Here is an 18,148-nt window from a genome sequence, read left to right on the forward strand (position 1 = left end):
TATACACAGTAGCCTATACACACGTCACACATAGCCTATATTAGGCTATGTATATAAACAGAATCTTTTATTGGATGCGATTAATCGCACAGCAGATAGATAGATAGATAGATAGATAGATAGATAGATAGATAGATAGATAGATAGATAGATAGATAGATAGATAGATAGATAGATAGATAGATAGATAGATAGATAGATAGATAGATAGATAGATAGATAGATAGATAGATAGATAGATAGATAGATAGATAGATAGATAGATAGATAGATAGATAGATAGATAGATAGATAGATAGATAGATAGATAGGGACAATGAAATGCGTGTGAAGGAAAATATCTTTCTAAATTTCATGTCCTGATCTGTCGTTGATTGCTTTTTTAACTATACAAGGAAATGAAATAAAGCTGTTTTTAACAGGTAGGCTATTTCCTGTTGTAACTGGTTCTACTACGAGCCACACAATAGCCTATAAGTCATCTTTATCGCAAAACAAAAAAATGGTAGGTACAAATCACAAGTGACTTGCCAATATGACAATATAAGATTAAGTAAACAGAAAACAGTTTTGCTTATAAGGGCATTAGAAAGAGGACCATATGTTGACAGTTTTAACTGTCTTTTTGTTGTTGGAGCCAGAAATCAGATTAATATAATGTACAATTTCATGGAGAAATTTTTTTAGCGCTGCGTTTACATTTATGGATATGAAAATTTTCTATAATAATTAATACATTTATAATGAAGTAGGCTACATCTTTTCTTTACTAAAAGCAAAATACAACATTCGTCCAAAATGGTCAATGGTGGTCAAATAAAGGCCTTTATGGTCAATAGGCCTAGTGAATCTGACGAGATTTTACCTAAATGTTCTGGTGTGTGTGTGTGTGTGTGTGTGTGTGTGTGTGTGTGTGTGTGTGTGTGTGTGTGTGTGTGTGTGTGTGTAATACCAGAGCGCAAACCAGTTCCTGGTTTGTATTGATTCCTCTTTTAAATTTAACCATTAGCAGGATAGTAATTTATTTCACCTTGTTTCCTGTCAAGTAGCCTATGTGAGGAATCATCATCCAAACTTTTTCAAGTCAATGTCATTTACAAATCGGTTCCAGTAAAATGTAACATTTAATGGAAGGAGGAGGAAGTCTGCCAGTAAAAAGCATGATTGTGCCTGATGGAATGGCGTCAAATACAATTGCTAATTCTCTTGGCGATACAGCAACATAGTGCCGGCCCAGATGTGGGCAGACGCTACGCTACTGTGTGGGGAATATGTGATAAAATCTCTCCATATAGGAAAAAAGTCGCCCCTCTCCATTAAATAGCTGGTCCACCAGCACAGTCTGATGGAGGACCCAATTCTCAAAAAGAGTGAGTTGTTCTTATTTAAAATATCTCTGTTATTCCAAATTTCTTTCTAACTCTATCTATCTATCTATCTATCTATCTATCTATCTATCTATCTATCTATCTATCTATCTATCTATCTATCTATCTATCTATCTATCTATCTATCTATCTATCTATCTATCTATCTATCTATCTATCTATCTATCTATCTATCTATCTATCTATCTATCTATCTATCTATCTATCTATCTATCTATATCCAAAACACCTTAGCAACCCACTAGAAACACCCATAGCAACTTTAAATTACTTTAAACTACTTTAAACTAGAAACTACTTTAAACTAAGTTAAACTACTTTAGACTAATTTACAGTTTTTTTTATTCGCTTTGGTACTATTTTCACAAGTAAGGTGTACATTTTCAAAACTCTTAGTGCTAATATCACAACAGATCATCAAAAGTGCACTTTTTTCAAACATTTCATCATGTTTTCAACTGTGTTAGTACAATTCACACAATCACAAAGTATCCTTTTCACAACACAAAATAAGTGTTTCATCTACATTATTGTTTCATTCACAGTAACTGCCTTTCATAAAGCTCTTACTATCAAACTTTTGATTTGCATCTCTTTTTGTTCAGTTTAATACTTTTGTCTATTATTTAATCCAACAGATCTTAATGGTTAATCAATTAATCATTTGGTAAACCTATAGATTTTCATTTCAGCAATATACAGTATATGGATTTTGAGAACTACAGAAATAAAATGTGTGTTTGTATGAATAGTTAAATTACATGTAACCAGTAACCACACATGATGAATACTCGTTATAGCTAATTTTTTTCACATAGTGGTGACCAGTCTGACCACAATTGGCCACTATGTACTGTAATGTGTGCACTAAATGTTGTGTTTTGTTCTTCTTTAGTTACATTTCATTATAGAAAGTATACCTATGTTACAATTATATCTGAAAAATAAAAACTATAATTTGCCTAAATGATTGTAAAGGATGTCTTCATTGATCCTTCATTTGTAGGCCTACATATATGATGGATATTTGGAAATTATAGATTATGTAAATGTTGGGTACTGTAAGTGTATTGCCTAATGTTACAGTACAACTGTGTAATCTGTCTTTTATAGTACTGTAGCATATTCATTTCAGCACTTCTAAGGCCGATTTGAAACATGTATCTTGCATTGTTTGCTGTTGGATGAACTTATTGTTAAAAGTACTAAACTGAAAGAAGATCATATTGTTGTGTTTCAGTGATTAAACCAAATGTTCTCATTACATATTACAATAATCTTGTGTTTGAAATAATTATTATGTGGACTGAAAACATGTGCAACTGACTGAAAGCATTACATCAGGTTTTGAAAGAATGACTAGCTGCGTTACAAGTGTGATCAGTTTGGATTTTTGTACTAAGAGTTTTGAAAATGTACACCTTACTTGTGAAAATAGTACCAAAGCGAATAAAAAAAAACTGTAAACCTCAAACTACTTTAAACTTCTTCAAACTATTTTAAACTTCTTCAAACTTTCTGTACCAAACTTTCACAAGCCAACTTAAAGTTTGTCTCGACGAACTTTTTAATCTAGTTCTTATTTAAAATCTCTCTGTTATTCCAAATTTGATACCTGTGAGGTGAGAAATTATGCTTATATATTGCAGACCAAGCTAAAAGGACCTGCTTGTGAAAAGTGGACCATTTTACAGGGAGTAAGAGTTCAAAATAAAGCCCAGACCAGCAAAGCAAGAGAATATAATAGGTAATAAAAGTCCAAATCGAGGCAATGCTTAGTCCAAATAATCTTAAAGGTATTCGAGTATTGAAGTCCAAAAAGTTGAGTTCACCAGATTCATAATTATTCATAAAACTTTTTTTGATATAATGGGTACACATCCATTGTAGTCTTGAGTTTCTTCCAGGAACAAACACATCACAATATTCCTCATTATAATAATTCACACGGATAATAAAGAGGCGGGGCCTGGTTGAGTTAGTTAGTAGTGTGTTAAACAACTGCAGGAAGTAAACAGAGTGTTACTGACAGACAACAGTTGCAACAGATGAGAATATGAGGAAATAAACAATATTCAAGCAGGAAAACCTGTTCTAGTGGAGTGTATAACTATAGTGCTTATCATAGCAGTGCAGTTGAGCTGCTCTCTGATGCCCTCTAATGGATTCAAACACAAGTGCATCATCATTGATTTATTATGCCACATTTTAACATTACAGATACAATCATCTTTCAAACCGCCTTTTGAAAAGATCTCTAAACATGACGTGTAAATATGAATCAGGTCTTTAATAGATAAGGATCGGGTGAAGCAATGGGAGCAAGTGCTGTTATATTATAGTTGGTCTCTTGCAGTGATGTGTGTGTGTGTGTGTGTGTGTGGTTAAGGCCGGCAGCGCTGGATAAAGCGTGGGTACAGGCAGACGTCACGGATGTGGTGCCGGTTCAGGAGCCAGGTGAGGAACCGCTCCAGTCCTAGACCGTATCCACCATGAGGACACGTGCCAAACTTCCTCTGCAACACACACACACACAGTTACACGCTTACATGCTGAATACGGCAATATATTTTAATCATTGTGAGCCAGCGAAATATTCAATATAACTCTGGTAGCATTATTGTTTTTAACGCCATCAATCAATTCACTTGCAACAAGTTGTTTGTTGCATTTGTCATTTATTCAAATATTGCTGTTCATTTTGTATTGGTACACTTGTCTATGTAAATGTAAAATTCAAATTGTATTTAACATTCTTGCAGCCAGGCACGTGCAGAGGGGGGGGGCGTTGGGTGCTCGAGCACCTGCCCTTTTGCCCCTTGGTGCCCAAAGTGCCCTTTTGTCAAGACAAAATTTCCTCTCCTTTTTTTGTATTTAAAGGCACTTTTGTGGATGCCTGCCCCATCTAACTAGTAGTAAAATGAATGAATAATAATTTAGCCGTAAATAAAATGACCCACATGATGACCTTTCACCTGATTCCTCACGCTGCACGCGCATTTTATAATTTCGCGCGGCTACGCGCAATCGCGCATTCCCAGAGGATATCTTCAAGTCTTGCGGCTGCTGGTAAGTGGTGTTTTATTCTCAGCGAAGTGATTTTGATGTTTGTTTACTTATTATTATTATTTTACTAGAACGACGTGAAGAGAGCATCTTGTTTGTATTGCTGTGTGTAGGCTGTAGAAGTAACGTTAGCTTGCTGTTTGAGGGAGAAAAGTTTCACGGGCGTGGAGGGGTGTTATTTGACTAAAAACTATTATTTTTACTTTAAACTATTATTATTATTACAGTATTTATTTAAAAAAATATTTTCACATAAAAATGATTATCACAACTCTGGTAAGTTATCACATAGGCTTACCAGTTAGCATCTTATGTTTTGTGTGCAGAAGCCTCTGTGAACATCTGCCCTGGTAACGTTACTATTATATACTATTATTGTATTATATACTTTATCAGCCTGGGCAGAATCTGTAGCTTTAGCAGGTCAGTGAACTAGTGAGCCAGTTCCAAATACTGTCAGCAATCTTTACATCTTGACATGGTCACATAAAAATGGTTTATTCAGCTAATACCCTATATTTCTGTTTATTTTAATGTCTACAGTCTCAGATCAACTCCAGCAGTATCAGCAGCAGCAGTAACAACATCAACAGCAAAGGCAGCAAACTCACTTAGAACAGGCATCACATTAATGTTAAAAATCTTGTAAAGTATTAATTGCTGTTTCTGTTTTTTTTTTATATTATTTTATTTTTCCAATTTTTTACATGGTATAAACACTTAAGAATAAAAAAAAGAAAATCAGACAATACAACCATAACAGAAGGGGAAAAAAAAAAAAAAAAAAAGAAAACAACAAAAAGCAGGCAGGGGTAGGTTAACACAAACAAGACCTAATCCTTAATGAATTATTACAGCAAGAACAATAATAATTATACACTATTCAGACTTGAGGAAATCCACAAAGGGCTGCCATACAGTTTGAAATTGGCGATGAGATTTGGACTCCAAAGAACGTATCCTCTCTAGTTGTATGACATGAATCAGTTCAGATAACCAAGCTTTGAACGATGGAGAGTCTGATGATTTCCAATTGCTGTTTCTGTTTGCTTTGTTTTTTATTTTCATTGTATAAAATGTAACTCTTGTATTTTTGTAAATCAGTTTTTGCCATGAAAATAGCCACAGATGCTGATATGCCATTAAATAAAACTATACTCTACTGCACGAAACATGGGCCAGGTTGATTTTGTCCTATACAGTTCACTATAACAGCTGTTCTTTATTATTCTGTATAACAGAGAAGAAAAAGCCATCAGGTTGGAACAACTTAAGATGCTTCAGTTTCTAATCCCAGAGTTATATATAGAGCACATCAATTATTTTTTTTAATTTTAAACTTTAAATTTGTCTTTTCTGTTCTGGTTCTTTTTCAAAACTCCATCAATGCATTTGCTGCTGTATCGATGCAGAATCATCTGTATTGAAATATTACTGTATTGATATTTTGAGCACAGCCCTATAAAGCCTTGTTTCCATGTGCCCCATTTTATACTTTGAGCACCTGCCCCTCCAGAGGTCTCTGCACGGCCCTGCTTGCAGCAACAGGGCTTATGTATTAACTAGTTTTTAGTTTTACATTAAACACTGTTGCCAACAATAGCAATTTGAAAACAATATTCACTATTTAAATCATTTCAGGCCATTCAAGATGTACACGCTCATTCAAAAGTGTACATTACGCTTTTTAATGTTTTCTACTCGTCTCAAGCTGAATTTGATCAAATGTACAGTGAAATATTATTCCAGTGTAAATCATCTGTTTTCTGTGTGAATATATAGTAAAATTTAATTTATTCCTGTGATGAAAGCTCATTACTCCAGTCTTCAGTGTCACATGATCCTTCACAAATCACTCTAATATGATGATTTGATGCTCATTAACATTTATGATAATTATCAATGTTGAAAACATATTTTTGTGTAAACTGTGACGCATTTTATTTCTCAGGATCGTTTAGTGAATATAAAACAGCATTTAATTGAAATAGAATCTATTGTAACATTATAAATGTCAGTTCTGATCAATTGAATGCATTAATGTCATATTAATGTCCTTCTGTAATCTTACTATGCTAGTGCACGTGAGAAGCATTGTTACCTGGTCAGTGTACCAGTAGTAGGGTGTGGGGTCGATTCCCTCTCTCTTATACCCGTCCAGGAGCTCCTCTGCGTCCCAGATACGCATGGATCCTCCCACGATCTCTCCGACGTTAGGCATCAGCACATCCACCTGACACACACACACACACACACTCATTTACAATGCCTCCGCCCAAAGTGAAATCCCATTATAACATGTTAAACACCACACAGGTTTCGAATGAATGCAATGGCTTTGGTGTAGACAAGGTAAAATAATGTTACTGGATATTTTGGTTTGAGGCTGGTTATGACCAGAGCTGGGTTTCGTTCAACATTTTTTCTAAACCATGACTTCGATACCGGTTACTGAACACAATTTTTTTGATACTAATTTTATAAATAGATAATGTTATAGCAGAGGCTGTAACATTAATGTGAAGAGGCAAACTCTTAATGCCAGCCACCCTTAAGGATAAGCACACTATACAAGATACTTAGTTTAAATGTGAGTTCATTTAATTATTCCCGTTTTAATTTTTCCGGATTATGTTTTTTTTTCCCTCTGCGTTTTTGAATTTTTCTGGATGGTTAAATTAAATTGTATTAATCAAAAAGCATCTATAATTGAAATCATGAAACTTGTTCAAATTAACAGCAATTTTATTAACCCAGTTCTTTTTTTACCCAGTCTGATTTCTGTTTTATTTGCTTATACTCAATTTAAATGGTTTAAACAAAAACATATCTAATAAATTGAATTCATAAAAACAACTTAATTTATTCATTTGTATACAAATTATACAAATATAATCCTTTTCTTTTTTTATTATTATTCTGCATTGTGTATTTTAATTTTCTTTTAAATGTAATCTTTCTGTAATCTTGAGATCTAGTGGAATTTTATTAACACAGTTCTGTTTTTACCCAGTCTGATTTCTGTTTTATTTGCTTATACTCAATTTAAATGGTTTAATCAAAAACATATCTAATAAATTGAATTCATAGAAACAACTTAATTTATTAATTTGTATACAAATTATACAAATATAATCTTTTTCTTTTTTTATTATTCTGCATTGTGCATTTTAATTTTCTGTTAAATGAAGGCATAAAATATGAATCTATCTTTTATTCAAATGGAAATTAAACGAGCACTTAATTTTTTTTTTGGCTAACCAGTGCTACACAACTAGGGTTGGATATCGTTTGAATTTGAACGATTCTGATTCCGATTCTGATTCCTTGTTTCAATTCCGGTTCCTAACGATTCTCGATTCCGATTCTTTTAAGAGGCAGGGTCAAAAAAGTTTAGCTAACCTTGCTAACCAACTGAAGGAAATACTCCTTCTGTAAAAATACTCCTTTTGTCACAAATTTTGCATTTTGCCGGGATTTCGTTATTTTTAGAAAAGTGAAGCCACACTTTGGATCGCCGACGTAAGCTACTAATGTTCGACTCGCGCGGTTATGCCAACACTTCCGGTAGACGCTTCTTCTTTGGTGTTGTTCAGCGGTTTCTTCTTCCGGTCGGCGGACTGTGAATATCGAAACTAGGAATCGAAATTTTAACTTTTGAACGATTCCGGGAAAAACGGAAAGTTAGTCTCGGTTCCAATCGATACTCGATTCTCGATACCCAACCCTATACACAACAGAGGTTTGATGTTAAAATTATAACATAATTTGTTTTAATAATAATAGAAAATTATAAATAGATTTTTTTAATAACCACTGAATTATTATTGTTAGTATTAAATTAAGATGTCCATTATACTGTACAAGAGTAATATATTTCTATCACACAAACCTTTATTTTAACGGGTTGCGCGTTATTGTGATATTGTGAGAATATTAAACAGTAAAAGGAGTATTTAAATGTGAAAGTCCTTTTACGTGTCACTGTGCGTCATTCATTGGATCAAGCCGTTACCATCAAGCCAGCGTAACTGTGTTTTCCCTTGGTGCTTCGACACAGCCAATCAGAGGCACTTGATTGTTGCGCATCATGCCTGCTGCATCGAAATTTGGTACCAAATGACAACACGTTTTTTGATACTCGATAGTATCAAGGCAATTCAGTCGGCGCCTAAAAAGTATCAAACTTCAAGCAACGAGCCGCCAGGGTGTTTCCCCAAGAACCAATGGTTCCCCTAGGAATGTTTTCCTAGTTGGATTTGCATCACTAGTAGGATCTCTGAAGTGACGTGAGCCGCGCATGTTGTTGTGATTTTGACGGCGCTGAGAATGCAGTAGCCTGGGCTCAAAGTGCTCACATTCTCCATGTTCATTAGTTTACGATCTGCCTAACAGCCTTGTCTAATATGTTATTAGATAGACCTGTTATACATAGAAAGTAGACATTATATTAAAAAAAAAGTTATTAGCGTTTGCTGTGTGGTTAATGTCCAGTGTTGCTAGCTAAGGATGTTTCAGCTTGGTCTCCTCAAAGTCGCATTGGATTTTCTCCTCGGCGTGAAGGTGAAGAGGTCCATCTATCAGTTTTACATGTACATAGAGATAGTTTGTGGAGTAAATAAATAGGCTTTAATCTGTGTGTTTACACAGCCTTTTAAAAAATTGCGGGTGATGGTGTTTTTGCGTGTGTTCGGCCAATCAGCGAACTCTAACGTCACGTTAGACCCGACTCTGAAACAGGAGATAAATTAGTTCCTCCAAAACGAGTTCCTAGAACTAAAATCTGAGATATCTGACAGCTGGGAACTTCTGCCAATAGTTCTAGGAATTAAAAAGGTTCCTCCGGTGCGACTGATACCCAGCCCTAGTTATGAAAGAAAAGCCACAAAGTGTGTGTGACCCTGACCGATTCAGTGAGGCGCCGGTCCTCGGGGCAGCGCTGCATGTAGAAGGACTTGATCTCAGCCGGGAATCGACACAGCAGGATCGTCTCGTTAATGGCGTCGGTCATCAGGCGCTCAGGGGCTTCTGGGATGTCCTGTGGAAATGACACACAAATGGTCAAACATCATCATAACTCGAGCGTTTCTTCGTAGTTCAGAGCTCTTGGCAATAACGTACGAGACTCGACGTAACAAACCTCTCCAAACTCGTAAAACGTCCCGTCATCCTTCTTAATGTTGTGCTCCTTTAGCCAATCAATGGCATCGGTGTAGTTCATCCTCTTAAACGGACGTTTGGGCGGCTTGAAGTCCTGCGGGAGGAAAATAAAAAGATGGTCAACAAAACATAACAACTATTCAAAAGAATATTCACATATTACAGGCCTGGATTGTGTTCAAAGGCCTTTAAAATGGATGTTTCCATGATTTCATAACTGCAAAAACCTTATAACACATATAATGGTGTTGTGAGAGGTCAGGGGTCATACAGGGTTCAGGTCGTAGAGCAGTTGGGCGGCAGGAGACTTCAGGACCCTGTCAACCACGTCACACACCAGATCCTCCAACCTGTTCAGTAGGTCTTCATAACTCATGAAGGGACACTCAGCCTCGATGTGGGTGTACCTGAGAACACACACACACACACACACATTAGGTTTTCATGTTTAATGGGGACATTCCATACTCTCTCTCTCTCTTCTCTCTCTCTCTCTCTCTCTCTCTCTCTCTCTCTCTCTCAAACACACACACTCACTCACTCGGACAGGTGTCTGCGGGTGCGCGACTGCTCGGCGCGGTAGGACTGTGCGATGCAGAAAGTGTCTCCCAGCGCAGGGATGCAGGTCTCCAGGTAGAGCTGAGACGACTGCGTCAGGTACGCGTTCTCGCCGAAGTAGTTGAGACTGAAGAGGGTGGAGCCGCCCTCCACCTGCGTCTGCACCAAAGTGGGCGGAGTTATCTGAGGAACACACGAAAAAAACCTTTACCTCAACAACTCTTAAATAATAAAAATGAAGTAAACACTGTAACAGGTCACTCCGTAATCTGGTAATTTCGTGTGCACTGGTAATCATATAAATTTATCATGGATAGATGCACTTTTATGATGGACAGATGCACTTTTATAATTTATAGATGCACTTTTATGATGATAGATGCACTTTAATGATGGATAGATGCACTTTAATGATGGACGGATGCACTTTTATGATGGACAGAAGCACTTTTATGATGATAGATGCACTTTTATGAGGATAAATGCACTTTTATGAAGGATAAATGCACTTTTATGATGGATAGATGCACTTTTATGATGATACATTTATGACAATAGATGCACTTTTATGATGGATAGATGCACTTTTATGACGATAGATGCACTTTTTTGAAGGATAGATGCACTTTTATGATGAATAGATGCACTTTTATGAAGGATATATGCACTTTTATGATGACAGATGCACTTTTACGAGGATAAATGCACTTTTATGAAGGATAAATGCACTTTTATGATGGATAGATGCACTTTTATGATGATACATTTATGACAATAGATGCACTTTTATGATGGATAGATGCACTTTTATGACGATAGATGCACTTTTTTGAAGGATAGATGCACTTTTATGATGAATAGATGCACTTTTATGAAGGATATATGCACTTTTATGATGATAGATGCACTTTTATGATGATAGATGCACTTTTATGAAGGATAGATGCACTTATGATGGATAGATGAACTTTTATGAAGGATAGATGCACTTATGATGGATAGATGCACTTTTATGAAGGATAGATGAACTTTTATGAAGGATAGATGCACTTTTATGATGGGCAGATGCACTTTGATAGACTTCCAAACAGAAACAGCTCTTCAATGCCATTATAAAGCTTGGAAGAGCCAGAACATTTTTTTAATATAACTCCAATCCGTCTGAAAGAAGTATGTCTTATTGACCTACTGTAGGTTGACTTGAGGGTGAGTAAACTATGGGCTCATTTTCATTTTTGGGTGAACTATCACTATAAGGAGCGTGTGCTTAATGTGTGTGTGTGTGCTTCAAGAATGACCTCGCAGTAACCCCGGCTGAAGAAATGATCACGGAAACACTGGGTCACGGTGGATCGGACTTTCAGGATCTTGGAGACGTTTTCCCCGCGGATCATCATGTGCCGGTTGTTCAGCTGTACGTCCACGTCAGACTCCTCGTTCAGCAGGTTATCAGCGCCACCCGCCGGAGCCAGACCCACCAGCTCCCAGAAATCACAGTGCAGCTCATGGCCACCCGGAGCCTCGCAAAACAAAACAACACAAAACTATTAACTTCATGGAAAAAAAAAAAACACACTCTTGGAAGAGACTTTAAGGTTCATGAAACCCCCTGGCCATGGTTTTGCAATAGCATGCTGTTTTGAATAATTAAACAAGGTGTCTTCTCCTTGGATAAGGACATGCCATCTCATGAATAATTACTGTAAGCTAGGCGTCTTCTCATTGGATAAGGACACATCGTCTCATGAATAATTAAGCCAGTTAAGCCAAAAAAAGACAATTTACTAGTTTTCTCCTACAATTAAAACTAACTGATGTTACATTCAACACGCATAAAAATGTACTTGAAGTAAATTTAGTATTACTTTAACTTTAAATATAGGCAATTAAAAATTAGTCATTATTATATTAAAATCATGTTACCTGTTTGCCCTCAGGAACAGGTTTGACGGTTCCATACAGAGCGACGGTGCTCTCCGTAGATAATATTAGTCCATTATAACACTGACACTGAACACAGAAAACACAGGCAATGCATTTTATGTCTTACATTCAATATTGTCAAACATGGCTGTTTACAACTGACTAAAAACAACCCGTTTCAGAGCTAATATGAGTTTAAGATATGGAGATTTGCAAATCACCATATAAGAATGATTTCTGAAAGATCATGCGACACTGAAGACTGGAGTAATGATGCTGAAAATTCAGCTTTGATCACAAGAATAAATCACACTTTATATGTATATATACACATAGAATTTTTTTTAATAATATTTCACAATTTTCACTATATTTTTCATCAAATAAATGCAACCTTGGTGAGCAGAAGAGACATTCAAAAATCTTACCGACCCCAAAGTTTTAAGTGGTATTGTATATTATAATCATATTTTACATATATTTTCGCTTTTATTTTCTTGTTAGGGCATCGCCTAGCTTTAATCCTCATAACTAAGATCCCTGATAACTAATAGGATACATAGGACTAGGACTAATTTACCTATTATAATAGTGTAAAATTAAAATAGTGTAACAAACACACACAGTACCAGTTTGTCCGTGAGAACACACTGCAGGAAACCGGTTCCGTCGCGCAGAACAATAAACAGAAGGTTCTTTCCTGAGAAAACATAAGCAAAACATTTTAAAATAAATGTATATAGTATTACATGTTGATTGATTATAGATGAACAAACCTTGTCTGCGCAAGCGATGGACCCAACCGAACACCTTCACCCTCTGCTCTCTGAACGCCTCCAGTTTATCAATCTTCACCTGATCGGCACAGAAAATACAACTGAAAAACTTCATAAAGCAGATCAGAACACAAGCCTTGATGGCTTAATGGGATTTACATCAATGGATCTGATGGAGCTCAACCCCGAAAAAGATTTCAATCTGATTAAAAGGGGCGTGAATACCATAAATAATCAATTTATAAGGAAAATATTAGCGGTTTAAACCTTTGAATCCGGCAACTTTCTCAGCCAGAGAAATGAAAACTAGCTTGCGTGCATTTATTCACATCTTACAAACGCAATGACTGATGCTCTTTGAGAATATGAATCTGATCCAAGTAATCTGAAGTGCCAACATTTGAAGAACCGTATGTCTTTAAAAAAGGAACATCTATCATTTCCACTTTGATAGCAATAATTTTTTTTTATTCTTGCAATTCTGACTTTTTTCTCAGTTATGAGAATGCGAGATCTAGTCCTTATGGAGATATAAACTCGCAAATGCGAGTTTTTGCAATTCTCTCTTTGACTTTTTCACTCCAAGGAAGAAACAAGGAAAAAATCAGAGTTGCGAGATGTAGACAGAATTCCAAGAAAAAAAAGTTAGAATTCTGAGAATGTAAACTCAGATTTCCAAATCAGAATTGCAAGATGTAAACTTAAAATTCCAAGTCAGATTTCCGAAATGAAAGTCAGAATTGCGAGACGTAAACTAAAAATTCCAAGTCAAAATTCCGAGATGAAAGTCAGAATTGTGAGATGTAAACTCAGAATTACAAGTCAGAATTCGAGATTCAAACTCAGATTTCCAAGTCAGAATTGTGAGATGTAAACTTAGAATTCCAAGTCAGAATTGCGAGATGTAAACTCAGAATTCCAAGTCAGAATTTCGAGATGTAAACTCAGAATTCCAAGTCAGAATTTCGAGATGTAAACTCAGAATTCCAATTTAGAATTCCGAGATGCAAACTCAGATTTCCAAGTCAGAATTGCGAGATGTAAACTCAGAATTCCAATTTAGAATTCTGAGATGCAAACTCAGATTTCCAAGTCAGAATTGCGAGATGTAAACTCCGAATTCCAATTTAGAATTCCGAGATGCAAGCTCAGATTTCCAAGTCAGAATTGCAAGATGTAAACTCTGAATTCCAAGTCAGAATTGCAAGATGTAAACTCTGAATTCCAATTTAGAATTCCGAGATGGAAACTCAGATTTCCAAGTCAGAATTGCGAGATGTAAACTCAGAATTCCAAGTCAGAATTGCGAGATGTAAACTCAGAATTCCAATTTAGAATTCCAAGATGTAAACTCAGAATTACAAGTCAGAATTCGAGATGCAAACTCAGATTTCCAAGTCAGAATTGCTAGATGTAAACTCAGAATTCCGAGATGTAAACTCAGAATTCCAATTTAGAATTCCGAGATGCAAACTCAGATTTCCAAGTCAGAATTGCGAAATGTAAACTTAGATTTCGAATTTAGAATTCCGAGATGCAAACTCAGATTTCCAAGTCAGAATTGCGAGATGTAAACTTAGAATTCAAATTTAGAATTCGGAGAGGCAAACTCAGAATTCCAAGTCAGAATTACGAGATGTAAACTTAGAATTCCAAGTCAGGCCATGTTTATACAAAGCCGAGTATTTAGCGAGTATTTTTTTTTCCCCCCCTCCGTTTTCAAAAATAACATTGTGCACACACCGGCATAAATACGCCGTCGAGCGCCATCATAACTATGCCAAACCTATGGACGGCAATGTAGGGAGAAGGATAAAGCCATGCAATGCAAGCCAATTAGAATCATCAGAATCGACAAGAGAGAACCTAAAACCCTGTTTATCCCAGTTCACAAGACAACACATAACCATCGTTTTCAGAAATCTCGACTTTGGCCGGAGTTTTTAGAAATAATAATTTTCTGTGATAAAAACAGGGTTTTCGTGTAAATGAGAGGCCAAACCAGAATTGCGAGATGTAAACTCAGAATTACAAGTAAGAATTCCGAGATGAAAGTCAGAATTGCGAGATGTAAACTCAGAATTCCGAGAAAGTCAGAGTTGCGAGATTATTTAAAAAAATGTAGATGTTAACTTGCAATTGTTTATTATTTATATCCATTACTGCCCCTAAACCACCAACCCATCCTCATATTTTACCTCAGTGCTATTATATAATCAATATTAATTCTGTACGTATTTCAGGAAGTACTCACGGTTTTGGGATCAGGAAGGCTGGAGTCGTTTTTAATGGTGATCTTTTTAGCTTCTTCCAGATTCTTCTCTCTGCGTTCAGCATCTTCAGCCTGTCAATCATGAGGTCAAGAGATGATCGATAGAACAGGAGTTATTACAGGACTATGGAGGACAGGTGATGTTCTAGGTACCTCCTTCTGGTCTTTGCTCTCGCTCTTCATTTTCTCTCGGTTGAAGAGCTTCTTCGTGTTCTTCATTTGAGTCTTAGAGATGACGGCCCAGCGCTGACAACACAAACACACCATAATGCTCAACTATCCAGAGGTCATATACGCTACAGTTAAAATGCTATTCCTATCACACTTTGTCAAGTTATTATGAATCTCCTTAAAACACTCTCTAAATATGTATTAAATATGCACTGATTTTGCAAGCACCATGAAAAAAAAAACTTTTGTGACCATTTTACGTTAAAATGTTTTTCCAAAACAGATACATCTAATATAACTTCTCCTTATTTCATAAATTTCAAAACATTTGAACAATTTGGACAATACAATAACCGTGACAATTTTGGACAATACAATAACAATTTTGGACAATACAATAACCGATAATACTTGATTTTTGAAAGCCGATAACCGATATATTTGCCGATAAATCGAAAAATTCAAATTTTATATCATTTTTGAGAGCCTGAAAACAAAAACAAAAGTCTCACGATTAAAAGCCAAGTCACAAGCACACAATTACAATGTTCTCATTATGATTTTATATAGCCCATGTTGCATTTTACTGTATTTTCCTTTTTTGAAGTGATTCTAATCATATTTCAAACAATTCAAAAACATCATGTTGAACAGTGCGTATCTGGAGTCATTATTCATTATTTATAGGCCTGTAAAAATTAACATATCTCGGAGATACCAATATATTCTGCATCTCTGCATTAACTTGTGTCAGCTCAAATTGTATATCAGCAAGTAAATACTAATAAACCCTTTATAAAATGTATGTTAAGTGGTGCAAGCTGAGATTTCTAGAATAAAAATAGCTATTAAATTTGTTTCTTTTTTTCATTACATTCTATATGTTCTTTATTTTTTCAATTGGTTAAATAAAGGTAAAATCTTTAAAAGTCTAAAAAAAAATGTTTTTTTTTTTTCCTCAAGCAATTCTGTAATAATTTGTGTGGTGTAGGTGTATGTCAGGAACCAAACTTAACAGATTTATACGTTTATTCTTGTTACGGTTAGTAAGTTGAAAGGTTTACACACCTCTCCTTCCTTCTGTGAATCCACATAAAGCACTGGGAACGGATCTTTTCCCACAAACAACAGTGCCTGAAAACATTTAGGAAATATGAATGAACAAGTATGACACGAAATACCGAAATCATATTTCATGAGAAGATGTGAATGATCTCCCGGCACCTTGAGTGGCGTTTTAAAGGGCTTCTGCTCGGATCCGTCTCCATCCACATCACTGCCCTGTTTATCAGACACGTACAGCTCTTCTGCAGGAGCAAACAACAGCAGAGTTGACATTTAGCAAGAGCAGAAAAAGGCTCAGGTCCTTCAGCGAGGGTCGATACGGCAGTGTTATTATACATCGACACTCATCAGGATGCCCAATTAGATGAATATATGTAGAAAGTGGAGGTTGGTCTGGAAAAAAAATTATGGCCTGCTTAAGAAAACAATGTTTTATGTTGTTGATATTTAGGTTATTGCATTCATATCACTTTCTAATTATTTAAATCTATTTATACAAACATTTTTTATTTAATTGGGCTCGAATATACTTTTGTAATAGATTTCCTTTTAATGGCAAGTATGTAGAAGTAGGATACATTTCATTGAAGTGTAATGATCCTTTTTGTGTGTAAAAATGTACATTATTTTGAAAAACCACACACCAATTAAAATTTTTTTTACAAAAGCATCGGTATAGCATAGAAATATGTTTGGTATCACCCATCCCTAGCACTACTAGGATTAAACGTAGAGATCGACCGATAATCGGTTTTAGGTTTTACATATAAATTTCCCCGATATTTAAGCAGTTTAGTAATATCGGATTCACAGATAAATGGCGCTATCTTGAGAATTGTGTGCATTCAAAATTAATTAACATTAGACTTTGAAAATGCATTTTACCCTTTATTATTAATATTACAGCATTTATTATAAATAAAAAAGACATAAATAGAGTACTAAGCTAAAGAAGCAATGTTTTTTTTTAACCAGGTGTGTGTTATGTGTAAAGAGAATTATTTTTACATGCTTTATTTTTTACCTGTTATTTAAAAAGGCACTTAAGTGACAGTGCACTTTACTTATTACATTTTGTATACAAGTGAAATTACCATATTGTAAAAAGTGTTAAATAAACCAGTTTGTTCAGTGCTGTTGGTATAATTGTCAAAATCAGAAACAAAACAATAAATAAACATAGTTCATCAGGCACATAAACACGCAAATCGGTTATAAAATAGTCATTATCGGCCGAACATTATTTAAAACTATGATTAGTCAGATTCACATTAGAGTGTATACATTTATTTTAGTAGTGCCATGTTAGATTTGACAGATATTGTCAGTTTATGATTAAATATAATAAAGCATGTTCTGATAAGACCATATTTATATAGTAGTATGATTTAGCATGTTGTGTACTGCAGTCTATATAAATAGAATACAGTATGTGAATAATTTGTAATGCAATAGAGCATGATCTGACGCAACACTGCAGACAATCTGCGTCATGTTCTTCATCATCAAACTCACTGATCGCCATCTGAGCGACGCCCTCGCCCGCCATGTTCTGCTCTCAGATGAGTTGAGTCCGGCTCGGTACGGGAGTGTTTTCGGGTAAAGGCTCCGGTAATCGGTTCGTCCGTCTCTCACTGCACGCTGGACACACGAGCTGATGGCTGGAGACTCGTGCGCATGCGCGAACCCTTCAATTCTTTCGTTTCCTGGTCGTTTTGGCTGGGGATTGGCCCATACTTTTTTTTTTTTTTTTCTTTCCTCACGACAGT

At 35.7% G+C, this 18,148-nt stretch overlaps 1 protein-coding gene across 1 annotated transcript; it reads right to left on the reverse strand.

Moving 5' to 3' along the window:
* Window positions 1-3,566: 3,566 nt before the first annotated feature.
* On the reverse strand, window positions 3,567-18,104 carry nars1 (asparaginyl-tRNA synthetase 1). Its single transcript, XM_039653896.2, has 15 exons — window positions 17,895-18,104; window positions 16,539-16,621; window positions 16,383-16,448; window positions 15,297-15,389; window positions 15,126-15,215; window positions 12,872-12,950; window positions 12,725-12,795; window positions 12,096-12,182; window positions 11,471-11,692; window positions 10,156-10,355; window positions 9,886-10,021; window positions 9,595-9,708; window positions 9,361-9,492; window positions 6,556-6,687; window positions 3,567-3,904 (listed from the first exon to the last, which is right to left on the reverse strand). The coding sequence occupies exons 1-15, from the start codon at window positions 17,926-17,928 to the stop codon at window positions 3,773-3,775; spliced, it is 1,671 nt and encodes a 556-aa protein (XP_039509830.2). The 5' UTR covers window positions 17,929-18,104; the 3' UTR covers window positions 3,567-3,772.
* Between the last annotated feature and the right edge of the window lie 44 nt (window positions 18,105-18,148).

This window comes from Pimephales promelas, chromosome 19, assembly GCF_988280905.1.
Source record: "Pimephales promelas chromosome 19, fPimPro1.hap1.1, whole genome shotgun sequence".
NCBI classification, from domain to species: Eukaryota; Metazoa; Chordata; class Actinopteri; order Cypriniformes; family Leuciscidae; genus Pimephales; species Pimephales promelas.

Excerpts from the sequence above, each read along its gene's own strand:
- nars1 (XM_039653896.2), bottom strand. The coding sequence starts at position 17,928 with ATGGCGGGCGAGGGCGTCGCTCAGATGGCGATCA. Across the intron at positions 12,951-15,125 it reads GCCTTCCTGATCCCAAAACC|GTGAAGATTGATAAACTGGA; the intron begins GTGAGTACTTCC and ends TGTGCCGATCAG. Across the intron at positions 11,693-12,095 it reads CTGTTCCTGAGGGCAAACAG|GCTCCGGGTGGCCATGAGCT; the intron begins GTAACATGATTT and ends TTGTTTTGCGAG.